Source organism: Meles meles, chromosome 20, assembly GCF_922984935.1.
Source record: "Meles meles chromosome 20, mMelMel3.1 paternal haplotype, whole genome shotgun sequence".
NCBI classification, from domain to species: Eukaryota; Metazoa; Chordata; class Mammalia; order Carnivora; family Mustelidae; genus Meles; species Meles meles.
In genome coordinates this window covers 1,783,798-1,799,704 of record NC_060085.1, presented here as the reverse complement: position 1 = coordinate 1,799,704, position 15,907 = coordinate 1,783,798, and the positions used below count along the sequence as shown (strand labels likewise).

At 52.1% G+C, this 15,907-nt stretch overlaps 1 protein-coding gene across 1 annotated transcript; it reads right to left on the bottom strand.

The window, feature by feature from the left end:
• Nucleotides 1-1,864: 1,864 nt before the first annotated feature.
• On the bottom strand, nt 1,865-12,962 carry LOC123932367 (zinc finger protein 555-like). The gene is made up of 4 exons (XM_045990444.1): nt 12,858-12,962; nt 4,856-4,982; nt 4,068-4,248; nt 1,865-3,665 (listed from the first exon to the last, which is right to left on the bottom strand). The coding sequence occupies exons 1-4, from the start codon at nt 12,858-12,860 to the stop codon at nt 2,099-2,101; spliced, it is 1,878 nt and encodes a 625-aa protein (XP_045846400.1). The 5' UTR covers nt 12,861-12,962; the 3' UTR covers nt 1,865-2,098.
• Nucleotides 12,963-15,907: the final 2,945 nt, after the last annotated feature.

Here is a 15,907-nt window from a genome sequence, read left to right as displayed (position 1 = left end):
ATGTGTTCACTCAAACTGCTTGAATTCAAGGCACCCAATTTTCATCAACTACAAGTGTGTTCCCAGCAGTTTGGGTGAGAAAGCCTAGACAAAACAATTATTTAAGGTTTTATTAACAATGAATAAGAAATCAGTTTAACAATAAATGTTTATGTAACGATAAAAATAAAACTTACATGAAAAAATACCTTAAGTTGTATGCACCTGAAATGCGGACTTGGAACGTATAATGCTTAACAAAATCACAGTTGATTTGGAATCCATAATTGCAATGGAATATCTTAATCTATTCTCGCAGCACACGACAAAGAGAGTAACATTTGGTAGTGTTATGGGTTGAACTGTCCACCAAAATCTGTCCGTTAAAATCCTAGTCCCAGTACCTTAGAATGTGACCTTATTTAGAAAGAGTGCTATCACAGATGTAAGTAGAGGCAGAGATACCGGAATCGGGTGAGCCCTAACTTGCTGTGTGTGGCCCTTATAAAAAGAATGCCACGGGAAGAGATAAACACGCATGCATGCAGAAAGCAATGGGAAGATGAGTTACAGTTGCCACAAGCCAATGAATTACCAGAAGTTAGGAGAGGGCTGGAACAGAGCCTTCCCTAGCACCTTAAGAGGAAGCAGGGTCTGGCCAGTACTCTGATTTTGGACTTCTACCTTCAGAATTGTCAGACCAAAATTTCTGTTGCCCTAAGCCGCTCGGTTGTGGTCCTTTGTTACTGCAGCCCTTAGGAAAGTAATACAGTAAATATATGAGTGATGTGAAAATGCAAGACATAACTACAAATGATTTTCCTTGAAGATAAAATATATACTGTGTTTGAGGACATAAAAAAAAACATAATAGTTAAGCCCATATGAAGGAACAACACTCAACTCTCCCAAAATCTAATACATGAAGGTTCTTTTCGTTACACGCAGGACTGAATGAGCACACTTGAAAATGCAACACGTTAGCAAAGTCTCATATGGGGTTTGGCTCTGTAGCAGCATCGTAGCTTTCATGGCAGAAACAGGACCACAGAGTCACTAGAAGTATTGAAAATAAGGTGTTCACTAGAAAAATTAGTCCTTATACACAAACGGGAAAATCTAGAGAAGAGAGGGATCATAGCACCAGAGAAGAGCACTGAACTTGAGTCAGAATGAGTGGTCTAAAGAACACATCAGAATTGGCAGGAATATCCAAACTGTGAGTGCAAGACCACACAAGTGGATCCTTGATACACAGCTCACGGATATACTCATGGAAGCCTAAGAAACTCTGAAGAAAATGGGACTCAAGCACATGGCATTTTTTTCATGATACCCTTGACTGGCAGGGCCAAGATCAGGAAAACGGGCTGAGGTCCAAAGCCCTTTAGCATCTCTCACAATTTAACGTGGCTCTAAACACAGAAATGGCTTCTTCACTTCTGTCTTTCAAATCCCATGCCAAATTAGCCTACTGGTAAATTTGACCACATAATCATAAAGGAAAGGGAAACGTGGTTCCCAACGTTCCCACACTGACAACACAATCCAGAAGACCCACCTCCAATTCTGTATCTTATTGCTCAAGGTCACAAAGTAGTTCTTCAGTAAAAGCCTACTGTCCAATTTCCAGTCACAAGCAAGGACAAAGAACAAAGAAAAAGGGTTGAAAATAACAATTCCCAGGAGACTATGCTTTTGAAGAACTCTGCATAATAAAAAATTTCTGCAAATTTTTTGTAAAAGAAAAAAATGCAGTAAGGTTCCTCTGGCCAAAATATATAGACTCTCAGTAAGGCAGAAACTGTGTAAGAGGTGATATCCAGTATCTGCCACATTAACTCAGTAGGAAAATCCCAACAAATACGAAAAACCCCTTCAAGAATTCAAAGAACAAAGAAATTAAAACTACTTACATAATAAAAACACACTTCAAATCCCCATGAGTCCAACAAGCTGTATAGATAGAAGGTTTATTTATGGAAATGTAGGGAAGAAACACCACCTGCAAAATTCCGAATGACAGCTCACAGAATACTTGGAGAGCTAGTTCTCCCTAACTGTTCATCTGTAAAAGAACTGGAGATACACAGGCCATAGGTCCACTCTGACGAGGTCGTCACAAAGGTGGTACCATATTCACAGGCTGGGTAAGATTTCTCTCCTGGTGTGGATTTCCTGACGCATGAGGCATGAATTCATCGGCGGGAGAGTTTCCCGCATCCCCGAAGTAGTGTCTCTCGGTGGTGTGTATCCTCATGTGTCTTCTTAAGGACGAGGAACAACTGAAGGCTTTCCCACACTCCTTACATTCATACGGTTTCTCTCCAGTGTGGACTCGCATATGTATTGGCAGAGACGAGGGCCATTTGAAGACTTTCCCACATTCCTTACACTCGTAGGGTTTCTCAGCAGTGTGTGTCCTCACGTGCTGCTGCAAGAGTTCAGGCCAGCTGAAGGCTTTGCCACACTGCTTGCACTCGTAGAGTTTCTCTGCAGTGTGCCTCCTCATATGTTTCTGCAAGGACAGGTGGCAATAGAACGCTTTCCCACATAGCTTGCACTGATACGATTTGTCTCCGGGATGCATTCTCACGTGTTCCCGAAAGCAAGCTGACAAATTGAAGGCTTTCCCACACTGTTTGCATTCATAGGGTTTCTCCCTCATGTGTGTCCTCATGTGTCTTCTTAAGGATATGGGCCAGTTGAAAGTTTTCCCACACTGATTGCATACGTAAGGTTTCTCTCCGGTGTGCACTCTCATATGTCCCCGGAAGGACGAGGGATGGCTGAATGCTTTCCCACACTGGCTACATTCATAGGGTTTCTCTCCACCATGAGTCCTCTCATGTCTTCGGAAGGACTGGGGATAAATGAAGGTTTTCCCACATTGTTTGCATGCGTAGGGTTTCTCTCCGGTGTGAATCCTTTCGTGTCTCCGGAAGGACTGCAGGTAAATAAAGGTTTTCCCACACTGTTTACATTCATAGGGCTTCTCTCCTGTATGCGTTATCATGTGCCTTCGAAATGCAGAGGAGTAACTGAAGGCTTCTCCACATTCCTTACATTTGTGGGGCGTCTCCCCCGTGTGTGAGATCATGTGTCTTCGAAACGTTGAGGAATAGCTGAAGGCTTCCCCACATTCCTTACACTTATAGGGCTTCTCTCCCGTGTGTGTTATCATGTGCCTTCGAAAAGTTGAGGAGTAACTGAAAGCTTTCCCACATTCCTTACATTTATAGGGTTTCTCTCCTGTGTGAGTTCTCACATGACTGGTAAGACTGGAAAAGTCGATGAAGGCTTTCCCACACTGTTGACATTCGTAAGTCTTCTCGGCAGTATGAATCCTTATGTGCCGGTTGAGGGACGAAGTACGAGGAAAGGTTTTTCCACATAATTTACATGCATAGGTTCTCTCTCCGCTGTGGGTCCTCACATGCGTTCGCAGGTGTGACCGACAACTATAGGCCCGCCCGCACTCCTGACACTGATACGGTTTGTGCCCAGTGTGCACGGCGACGTGGCTCTTGAGGGAGGAATGATGCACAGAGACCTTTCCGTACGCCCTACACTCATACTCTTTCACTCCAGGAACAGTCTTCTGATACAGATTATGACTTGGAATCCAACTGGAGCCTTCCCCACACGGATCATTACTTTCAGAGAGTTTCTCCACCACCTGATTTCTGCGAAGAATGAGAAGCAGGTTAACACCAACAGTTTGATTAATGACTTCTCGCTATTTACAAATAAGTATTGGGATTACATTTTCATCAATTTCAGTGGATGTGTAGGCTTTCTACCCTACATGATAAGGCAGAATAAACGGAGTATCACGGAAAAGGATTCAACCACAGGAATTACAAAAACCATGTTTCTACAATATGGCTTTTCCTCCTAATTGTTTTCAACTGAACTGTTTTTAACCCTCAACATCAACATCGTATTTAAGGAAATCTTTCTCTAAAAATCCTGTGAGTAAACAGATTTGATCTAGGCTCCTATGGGGGTTTCCTTTGCTTTTTCAATTTCATGACATACTGAGAACCCCCCCTGGAATATTACTTTCTCTCGTGAGCACAACTCACCTCAGATGTCTCCCCTGCTTTGTGTGATCTTCAATGCTAAGTTCTTCCCAAATTTTCCCTAAAATAGAGGCCCAGGAATCATTTCTGGTGAACTCTGCTATTTTATGGTCCTTGGACAGTTTATTCCCATAAACATCCTGCTGAGAAACTGACCCACTGGCTTTAAGTTGAGTGTCATCATCTGAAAGCAAAAAGGGAACAAGGTTTAAAGAAAGAAGGAACCTGTTGGTCAAAATGGCACTGAGGAGGTTTAGCTGGGTCAGGACCTCACCAATAACAAGTACAAGGGGTCAAGGTGGTAAGCAATCTCACAGAATTCTCACACGATTACATAAACGTCACCGGGCTCCTTAATGACCCGTGAAATCTATATTCACTGATGACACACAGGAGCCGTACAGATAGATTCTCCTTCTCACGCAGAAACTACCAGATTCTAGCTCTATGGGGGTTGTGACCCTGTCTGTCTTATGACTATTATTACTTTCTTTCCACAGTCCAAATCTTTTTTTTTTTTAAGATTTTATTTATTTGACAAAGAGAGACACAGCAAGAGCGGGAACACAAGCAGAGGGAGTGGGAGAGGGAGAAGCAGGCCCCCCGAGGAGCAGGAAGTGTGATGCGGGGGTTGAACCCAGGACCCTGGGATCATGACCTGAGCCAAAGGCTGACGCTTAAGGACTGAGCCACCCAGGTGCCCTTCCACAGTTCAAATCCTGAAAAAGGCTTGATGTGCACAAAATGCTTGTTCTCTAAGTGACTAAGTGAAGGAATGAGGTCATTCTTACCCACTGAGGCTAGGTTTTTCAAGTTTTCCAGCATCACCTCTCTGTAGAGCTTCCTCTGAGCAGAATCCAGCAAAGCCCACTCCTCCAGGGTGAAGTCCACGGCCACATCCTCAAAGACCACTGAGTCCTACAACACCCAAGAGATGTGCAGAAGGAAAGTTGAGACTCACTGAGCAACTGGATTCGATTCACAGGGAATTCAGATAAGACTCTGTGGTCACCTAAAATCTACTCCATGATTCACTCACCGGATCTCTTACTCTGTCCACACTCATGTCCTCACAAATTTAATAGCTCCGCCTCCCACGGAACCTATCTTTACACTTCTATGGCTACCAAATCAAGTCTCACTCTTCTTGAACCAAACGTTTCAGACCGCATTGAGAAGTCACACAAATGCTCTGCCCATGAAACTAGGGTTTGCATTTTAAGACCCATGGATCTCTTGTGACACAAATTACTTCGACTCCTTCCCTATTAAGCATGACATCACTACGCGCCATGTCAAGCCCCAGGTCAAACCTGGGTGAGGTTTTATGAAATAAGCACAAACCGAAGGACTGGGAACTTTTCCTTCCATTCTCCTCACTAAACCCGAGAGGCTTAATGGGACCCACCTACAGCAGAGGCCGGCTAACTACATCATCTTACAGAACTCCAGGCCATACGCAGACTGTTTCTGCTGGCTCAGTGATAAAATTCCTTTGGAAGAAGTCTTGTTAATATATTTGTGTAATACAGGAATGGGAGGGAAAGTTATTGAGAGGTCAGAGGTTAGGAAAGAGGACACAGATATGAGAACTCCGATGCATGCATTCCCTACACTCCCGAGTCTCTGTGCACGTGCTCTACACACGCGTGCGCACGCGCACGCACACACACACACACACACACAGAGCACATGTAATACGATGACAAAACAGCTCTTTCCACCGGAACCACAGAAGAGTATTCTCGCTGACCTTGAGGATAAGGTTAAAATTCCTACCCTGCAAAGGAGTTAACTGAAGTCAAAAATATCTGACAGTGAGTTTGCCCAAGATTATAAAGTACATTAAGGATTAGGCAGTGCCTTCCCACAAAGGAGCCCCTCCCTCACATCAAGTTCCAGGGAGAAGCTGCGCCTCCCATACATCATCCTTCAGGCCATACTCTCACCTTCTCCTTTCTGTGTCTCTCCCCTGTTGGGCACATGAGCATGTCAGCCCCCCTCCCCCGCTCCCCCAAGAACACAGGAACCACTGAGCTGCATTCTTTCTTTAAACACTGGTTGGGTTTTTTTGTTTGTTTGTTTGTTCGTTTTAATTCCTCAACCCATGGACACCCATGAGCAGCCAATACTGTCATTCCACGTTCTGATGCCACAATCTACCTATTCAACGGAGTAGGAGATAGGAAAGTAGGAAATAACAAGGAAAACCCCTATCACTGGCCCGGGGACCCACAGGAGGTTCCCAAGTCGGCCGAACCGTGCTCTGTGGTCTACATTGCTTCCTCCATAACTCCCCTCATCTACTGTCCAGACAGCGTGACCTCCCAGGCCTGAGCTCTATCCTTAGACATGACTCCTGGCAAGGCTAGTATCTGGCAGCCTGGGTTTCAGGCGTCACAGCACCCTGACTGATATTACACTGTGTCTAAACCGCTGTGCCCATGACATCGTGAACACTGAGCCTGCCTTCCTTCTGGAAGTCTGGAGCAGGTGCCCCTGGCACCGAGTGTCTACTGAGCCCCCCAGTCAACAACATTCCATGTGTTCCCATGACTCGTTGCTGGGTGCGTTCTGGGTGACTCTGCCAGCAAAGAACTCTTAAAAACTGACACTTGGTTTCCCTCAGGGCTTTCACCATATCCTTGTTCCCTTGTGCATCGTTTTATTGTAACAGATCACAGTCATGAATAAAACTGTACGCTAAATCACAGGGGTCTGACCAGCAGGACACAAGGGTGGTCTTGGAGACACCGATCACAGCTGGCATCGGAGGTGGAATTTGCTAGAACACCCCGACTTGCTGCAATATAGCAAAAGCACCGTTTGGGAAGAGGAGGGGTGCCCGGGAGGAGATGGCAGAGATCTGGTGCCCCAGGGGGTAGAAGTCACCCGTTGGGGGGAAGGGGGCAAGCGGCCGAGCTGCTGTCTGTTGTGAAGCAAGAGCTGACATGAGGTAAAAATGGCGGGTACAGACCCAGGAGGCCTAGCGCTGATCTACTGGCTGCTTCTGGCCATGCTCTCTGAGCAAGAGAAGAAAAAGCACGGCTTTGGTGATGTTTTTGGGTTTTGTTCACTCCTCCAGGCAGGAAGGGGCCCCCCAAGTTACCAAGGTAAATGATGAACAAGAAAAAAAAAAAAAAATATATATATATATATACACATATATGAGAAGTCTGCACTGCATTGGGAGAAAAAGAGTTAAATCAGTTTCTAGAGCTGGAGCAAAACCTGGGGTAAACCAAGGGCCTAGCGGGCAGGGATGCTCTACCCTTTCTTCTCCCTGGTTGCCGCCGGGCTGCCACGCCCTTCCGCAGGCATCCGAGCCAGGATCCTCCTTGGCAGCTGTGATGTGACCCCTGTAAATGCTGATTTAACACCAGGGCCTCACTGTGGCCTCAACTGTGTCTCCCAAGGAGGTACGCTGAAATCCTAAACCCTCGGGACCTGTGAACGTGGCCTTTCTTGGAAACAGGATCTCTGCATGTGTAACCGAGTGAGGACAAGGCCTTTGGGATGGGCCCCAGTCTAAGCTGCCTGGTGGCCTTCTCAGAAGAAAATGCCACGTGAGGCCGGAGACACGCGGGGAAGGCGGCCACACAGATGGGCTGCCGAGATGGGAGTGACGCTGTCACACGCAGACGCCGGGAGCCACAGAACCTTCGAGACGCAAGGCACAGGCGCACAGTCCTCCCGCCACCTTGATTTTGGACTTCTCGCCTCCCAAACTCTGACAGAGTAAGTTTTTCAGCCACCCTGTTTACGGCGATGTGTTACGGGAACCGTACAAAACGAACACAGGCTTTAATGAGGTTGTGATTAGAAAAAAGGGGGAGGGGATTTTTTTTTCCCTTAAAATGGTTCTCCTTTGTGGCTATTGCACCTGCGCCGAGATAAAAAGCTGACACAGGTGTCCGCGTGTGATGTCATCACCGCCAGAGGGACCGTCCCTGTGCGCGGAGAGAAAAGGTACTCATAGGATCCGGCCTGCTTGCTTGGTGCCACGGTGCAGGGGGTGGTATTTAAAAACAAGCTGAGGTCTCTGCGGCAAATGACTTATTTATTTATTTTTAACTGAGTTTTTACCTCCTGGCGGTTCAAAACAGGAGGGAAACGATGAAGAGACAAGCAATCTCCACCCGGAGATACACTCTGGAAACCTGAAGAGCAAGTCTTCAGCTCACCTGAGAGCAATTCTGAACCCGTTTCTGCTGACCGTCACACCGACGACCGCCCAGCTGCGGCTCGTGTGGATGCAGACACGGGACAGCAGGGGCTTGGGAAAGTCGTCCTTGCACCTCGGAACACAACTTTCTGACCGTGCGGTGTCTGGGCTTTGCTGCTGCTAAGAGAGGCCCCTATGATCTGGGGAGTGCTGATCCCCCACTGGCTGAACTTGACTGTAATCACGCCCCACGGGGCCCACAGGGGGCTGCTTCCGCCTTAGCGCACACCGTCCTGACCGGAGCAGGACTCTGACTCTGGGGAGACGGCAGAGTCGGGAACTTGGCTGAGGTCCTGGTGATGAAAATGTCGGGGTGGTCCAGCCGGGTCTCAGTGGCCAGTGAGGAGGGCCTCGCTCTCCGATGAGACCGTCCGAAATCAAGCCCTTCAGTCTGCTTCTTTCCGCGCACGTCACCCCCCGAGGCCGTCCACACTGGTGAGGTGGGCAAACGAGTGGCGGGCACCAAAGTGTCCGACACTGACCGCCACAGGCAGTCCCTCCACGCGAGGACCAGACTGAATTACTTAAAATCGGCCACCGTGGGGGCCTGCTGACCGGGCTGCCTCACGCACATCCCACCAGGACACCGTCTTACCCCCGGGAGACGCTCAGGTCGGCTGCAACCTCCGGCCAGAGCTGTGCCCTATGAGAATGGACACCCAAGGACAGGTGGAAAAGAAAACAGAAAAATGAAATACAGAAACGATGTTCTGAAATACAGAAACAGTGACGATAAGGACCCCTAACATTCTAAGACCTTGACCTTTCTGGTTAATGGGATTTATTGAACGGGGCAAGTCCAGGACCCCCTTAACGGTACAACCAAAATCAACAGCTAGCTTGGTCTCACCCAGCTGCAAAGGGCATTACGGGTGACGATGTTGCTGTAAGGTCCTGTCCAACGGCCAAAGGCACAGCCTGAACAAGCCTGAGGGTCCTTATCCTTACGAAGTCCCACTTCCAAGGTTGGCCCTTGGCTGGTTCACAGGGGTGTGGGTTTGGGGAGGCTTCCCACCACGCTGCTAGGTGAGGCCCCTTGTGTCTTTTTCTGCAAACCATGTCTTGTGCTGAAGACCAGCTTTCCTTCTGGGAGTCTGGAATCCTGGTCCGTGCTAGGCAGAGGGGCTTTCTGGGACCAGCCCCATTAAAAGATCTCAGTCTCTCCTTAGCTTCCCTTATAGAACACATGTGCCGTCGTGCCCGGCTGCCGGGAGAACTCAGCAGAGCCTGCATGATGCCACCGGAGAGGACCCTTGGAGCTCTGCCCGGGTCTCCTCAGGACACTTCCTGTCTGCTGACTGTGCACTGTACCCTTGCGCTGTCATCAGAGCCATGAGCACAACTGCACTCTCGGTCCCGAGAGGCTTCCTAACGCACCTCTGAACTGAAAGGTGGTCTTGGGGACGGTGCGAGACTGAATGTTTCTGTGCCCCCCAAAATTCATGTTAAATGCTAACTTCAATGTGATGGGACTGAGAGGTGGGGCCTCTGGGAGGGGATCAGGTCACGAGGGTGTAGCCCTCCTGAATGGGACGAGGGCCCCCATGAGGGCGCCCTCGCCCCGTCCGCCACATGAAGGCACAGTGAGGAGACCGCGGTCCGTGAACCAGGAAAAAGGGCCTCACCAGACACCAAATCTGCAGCATTTTTGTTCTAGCAACCCCCACAGACAGAGGAGACAGGGACGCCCAACACACCCAGCTCGAAACCATCAAATACTTGATCACGATATTAACTTTTTAAATGTGCATTGAGGGGGCGCCTGGGTGGCTCAGTCATAAGCCTCTGCCTTCGGCTCAGGTCATGATCCCAGAGTCCTGGGATCGAGCCCCGCATCGGGCTCCCTGCTCAGCGGGGAACCTGCTTCCCCCTCTCCCTCCACCCGCTCTGCCTGCTTGTGCTCTGCCAAACAAATAAGTAAAATCTATATTAAAAATGCGCACTGAGAACCCAAAATATGCAAGACTTTGCAAAAAAGCTTTGTGCACATTAGTTTGTGTGTGCCTAGGGATTCTGCAAAGCAGATACGCACGCCGGTTCGGAGCAGAGGGAACGGAGAACACAGTCCTTGAACACCCGCACTTGGACCCACACCTTACGGTGGTTTTGCTATTGTGACGGCCACCCCCGCGGTGGTAAGAAGAGACGCGGGTGTCTGCAGGGCGCTGTGGAGAGCCCTCATCCATTTACACCCTCGCACTCCTGCTCCCAGCAAAGCCGTGTCTCATGCAGGACTGCTCTGTTTGAGGGTCTGACTTCCAGCTCTTTCGTGGACCAAAACGCACGCAGGTCCCACAGGTCCTCGTACCGGCACTAACACAACAAAGATTCTGAACCCTGTGGATTTAAATTCTCTCGGAAGAAAATAATAAATAAAGAAATCAAGCGTACGTACCATGGAAAATGTGCCCCAGTAAAGGCACCGGGGCGGTCTGTATATACCTACGTGTGTGTGTGTACGTTTATCCGTATCTGTGTTGTTGCGGACACAGACACAGATGAGTGACTGACTGCAGGGCCGAGTAAAGAAGAGCAGAAAGTAGCCGTGTAGGTCGCACTGCAAATGGGTGCCTAAGTGCTCAGAAACACACGCGAGTGCACACATGTAACAACCCGTGCGTGCAGGGAAGTGCACACGCAGAACTACAAACACGCAGATCAGCCCTTGCGGACTCCACACGCCGGCTGCCTCCCGAGATGGACGGGCCCTGCCCCGGGCATCACTTCAAGTGGGGTTTCTGGTGTGAAAGGTCTGCATCCAGGATCGGATTTCATCTCACGGAGGACTGCTTTGCAAGGTTCTGTCAACTGTACCGAGGTCATAAGCCTGTTCCTGTGCTGACACTTTGTTATAAAATAGAAAACTCTGAAATCAATTTATGTGATTAACCTGTAATCATCCTAAGAGTTGCCAAAAACATGTTTTATAAAATTCAACAATCATACACAAAAAATCTTACTGTTGGGAAACGATGGTAGTTCACACACATAACTGATAAAGGAAAACCAAGAAAAGAAGGTTGAACACGGAACAAAGACTGTATAAAGGGTATGAAGCTCATGGTTTCCCCAAAAATAATTCGGGAGAAATCAGGTTTGCCCAGCACCTCAGTGTTAGACGACATTATCTGAGAGCTCCCATCAGCACCAGCAGGAAATAAGGAAGGCACAGTACCAGAAAAGAAACACCTGCCTTTGTGCCTAATTCTGAAAACTGTATACACAGGATGATGTCGGGGAGTGGATTTTTAGTAAGAATTCAGGACAAAACTTTAGGATAAACCCAATTTTATTACTGAATCCTTCAAAATAATTTTTTATTTAAATTTATTCTACACAAATTGAAAAACATTTTCAGCAAATAAAATTATTTATTTGAGGGAGAGCGCACAAGCCGGGGAGAGGGAGAGGGAGCTCAGCGGGGCCGATGCGGGGCTCGACCGCAGGACCCGGGGAGCGCAAGCCACGGGCAGACGCTTCACCGACTGAGCCACGCGGTGGCAACACTACGCTGGAAAATCACTTTCAAGAGCGGACACACGGCTGCTACAAACCAAACTTGGTCCTTGGGAAATCAGTGAAACGAGGGCCACGGAGAAGCCGAAGGGAATCTGGAAACACGGAGGGCGGCGCGCAGGCACGCGTTCCCGGGGAGGGGCTCGCTGTCACTCGGACACCACCCCCGGCCGACCTGCGGTCTTCCAGAAAACTCTCCACCGCCACCAGCCAGGGCAGCGACGCCTGAGGCCAGGTGTCGCCGAGGAGAGCGGACCGGGCTGCCCGACGTCACGGGTCCCCACGTCCCGCGGCGCACACACGGGCGACTCTGCCATCCACGGCCCCCCCGGCTCTGGCCGCGGACAGCCGAGCCCCCCCCGCGCTCCAGCCGCCCGGGACCGACCCCGCGCGCTCGGGGTACGGGTGCACTGGCCCGCGGCCGCGTCGGGAGGGACGCGCTCTCTCTGGGCGTCCTGGTCCCGGGGGGTTTCGCGGCGCGACGCTGGGGACTGACCCGGAAACCCGCTCCGCGCCGGCCGCGGTGAAAACGTCTCACACACGGGATTACAGACGGTCCCCGTGTCCGGAAACCCTGGACGCGCCGGGCGGCTCCGCACCCCGAGGCCGCGCTCCGTGAGCTTCCCGAGGGGCGCAGCCGGACGCGCGTCCGCGGGGTCCCGCCCCGGCGGCCCCGAAGTGCCCCGGTCCGAGGGCGCCGCCCACCCCCGCGCGGGCCGTGCAGGAGCCCGCCGGGGCCGGGGGAGCAGCGTCGCGCCGCACTCTGGCTCCGGGAGCGAGAACCGGGGTCCCCTGGGGCCGAGGGCCTGCGAGGGGGTCCCCCGAGCCCAGCGCCCCTGCAGGTCTCCGCGCGGTCCTCGCCCCCCCCCGCCCCGAGAATGTCCTCGCGGAGGAGCCGACCCGGGACTGAGCCCCCGAGCCCCCAGCCAAGGGCGGAGGCTGGGGTCGGGACCCCCGGGGGCGGGGACCCCCGGGCCCGCGGCCGCAGGAAGCCGGTTCTGGCCGGTTGGAGCCAGACCCTCCCGGTCTCGGCCCGGGCCGCGCTCACTCACCATCTCCGGCCGGCTCCGACCTTGCGGGGCGTCCTCCCCGCGCGCCGGGCAGGTGAGAGCGGCGCGCCCGGGACACCTGAGGCCGCGCGGGGCAGGTGCGCTGGAGCGCCGGGGCCGGCCCAGAGCCACGTCCACGCGGCCGCCGGCGCGCCCGCCCCCGCTCCTGATTGGACGGTGCTCGGGGACCTCCCTCTCTCCGGGCCTCTGACTGGATAGTTTTCCGAGACCCGCCTCTGGGGCCCCTGATTGGGCAGGGCTCTGGGCCCAAGCCCTCGATTGGCTAGCTCTCGGGCACCACCCAGGAGCCGGATTGTTCTCCGAGAACCGCCCCTGTCGCTCTGATTGGACAGTTCTCCAAGACCACGCCTCTGCGCCTGAGTGACAGGCCGCCCGGACACACACGGCTGACCCGCCCGCTCCGGACGCGCGCTCCCCGCGGAACCCGCTCCCGGCGCGGCGGGTCCGGCGTCTCCCCGCCCCTCGGCGCTCAGCCCGCGTCCTTCTCCTGAGCCGCGTGGTCCCGACTCGGTGTCCCCGCGGAGCGCCGCTTGTTGGAGCCGGGACGAGAACGGACGGGACCGGAAGGCCCGGGGTCGAGGTCACCGTGGCCCCGTGCTCTTTGTTTAAGAACAAAGACCCGCCACAGTGACGTCACCGCGTGGGAGGCCGAGGAGCGCGGGGGCTGCGGCGACCTTTGACCCCGAAGGCCCCGCCCCTGCCCGGCCCCCCGCGGGAGGTCCTGGCCGGGAAGGGTTGGGGCGGAGCAGCCCTGAAGTCCGCGGGGCGCGCTCTGCCGGGCGGCCCGGGTTCTGCTGCGCCGCGGGGCTTTGCGGTAGGAAACGCTGGGTGTCCCGAAGGCCACGGAATTCCCGTTTTCCCCGGGAAACGACGAAGTGGTTCGTGGGACGCCGTGGGCCGGGCCTGAAACCCCTAAGACCCTTCACGGGTGGGGCCGGACCGCCCAGGCGCCGCCCGCTCGCGCCGCGTCCAGGTGCCGGCGTCGCCTCTTCGGTTCACCAACAGTTGTTTTAAAGATTTAATGAATTTAATAAACGATTGAAAATAATGATGATATACTTTTTTGCTTAATATGGATTAATAACGAATACTAAGCGTCAGTAACCCGTTGGGTTTAGGAGTCTGCCCTTGGACTGGGTCCGGGATTGGAGCTCCAGCTCCCCGGTCCGCCCGCCCTGCGTTCAGACAAACGTCGGTGAGCAGCCCTCACGGGACCTGCGGGGCGCGGGGGCTCAGTCCGCTAAGCGTCGGCCTTCGGCTCAGGTCATGGTCTCAGGGTCCTGGGATCGAGCCCCGCATCCGGCTCTCTGCTCAGCGGGGAGCCTGCTTCCCTCTCTCTGCCTGCCTCTCTGCCTGCTTGTGATCTCTGTCTGTCAAATAAATAAATAAAATCTGTAAAAATAATAATAAATAAGGGGCGCCTGGGTGGCTCAGTGGGTTAAAGCCTCTGCCTTCGGCTCAGGTCATGGTCTCAGGGTCCTGGGGTCAGGCCCTGCATCAGGCTCAGGTCATGGTCTCAGGGTCCTGGGGTCAGGCCCTGCTCAGCATCTGCTGAGCAGAGAGCCTGCTTCCTCCTCTCTCTATGCCTACTTGTGATCTCTGTCTGTCAAATAAATAAAATCTTAAAATAAATAAATAAATAAAATCTTTAAAAAAAAATAACAGGGGCGCCTGGGTGGCTCAGTGGATTAAGCCGCTGCCTTCGGCTCAGGTCATGATCTCAGGGTCCTGGGATCGAGCCCCGCATCGGGCTCTCTGCTCCACAGGGAGCCTCCTTCCTCCTCTCTCTCTGCCTGCCTCTCTGCCTACTTGTGATCTCTCTCTGTCAAATAAATAAATAAAATCTTTAAAAAAAAAAAAAAAACAAAGGACACGTCATTTCATTTATTATGGTGAAAAATGAAACTGGCCTGCAAATTCTTGCAAAACGTTCACTGCAACCAGAGAAAAGGGAAAAAAGTATAGTAACCCCCAGGGAAAGTAGCGTGAGTCAAGGTAGGGTGTGATTCACAGATCGAGGTCTCAACGCTGCCAGCCATGACAGGCACAGGAAGGGGCAAGACCCCGTCTCCCTCCCGCAGCCTCTTCGGTGAGCAGGTTCTACTGTCGGGGGCGTCTACACAGCAGACCCGGTTCACAGGATTTCCACCCCACGTCATAAAGCAAAGTGGGAAAGTTGTGGCGGGCGGCATAAAGGCATTCTAACAGTGTACGCGCCCTAATCACGGGGACTGGAACACGTCACCTCGTGCGGCAAAAGGGACTTTGCAGAAGTGATTCACGCTCCAAGATTAGGGTGACCCTGGGTTCCCGGGGGTCCCAGGGTCCCCACAAGGGCCTCACAAGAAGGAGGCAGAGGGCGGGGGCCCTCAGAGATGGGCAGAACCCGGACTCCTGGCAGGGAGGACGGAGGGGGGATGGTAGGCCAAGGAATTTGAGGGGCTTCTAGCGACCAAACAGATAAGGGAGCACATTCTCCGTTAGGCTCTCCGAAAAGAACCTAGCCTCACCAGCACTTTCGTTTCGGACCTCTGACCTCCAGAACTTTTAAAGAAACCGGCTGTTTCAAGTCACCGAATGTGTGATTTGTTAGAGCAGCGGCAGGAAGCGCACACTATGGGTCCGAACCACAGGAAAACGGCTCTGGTCACCGCACCAAGAACGCCTCTTCCCAACCTCATTTTTCCTGAGACAATGCTGAACTTTCCAGGTGCTCCTTCAACCTGACTCTGCTCCCACGACCCGTCCAGTGTGGAGTGACCCTGCAGGTTTTTGGAGAACATCGTCTTGGTGCTTGAAATGGGGCACTTTGTAGACAGATGATATTCTGGCAAGAAGTTCGGCCCACATAAGCATCCTTCTGTGAAACGTGAGGAGGCCTGGTTTACAGCATTCCTCCGAAGAGCGTGTGTTAACGAGAATCCCAACCCCGGGAGAAGGGGAGGGGTTTGAAACTGTCCTGCAACATTTCCACAGAACACGCAGCAAGTAACTTTCTGAACACTCGTGTATCTACCGCTAAACTGTACTAA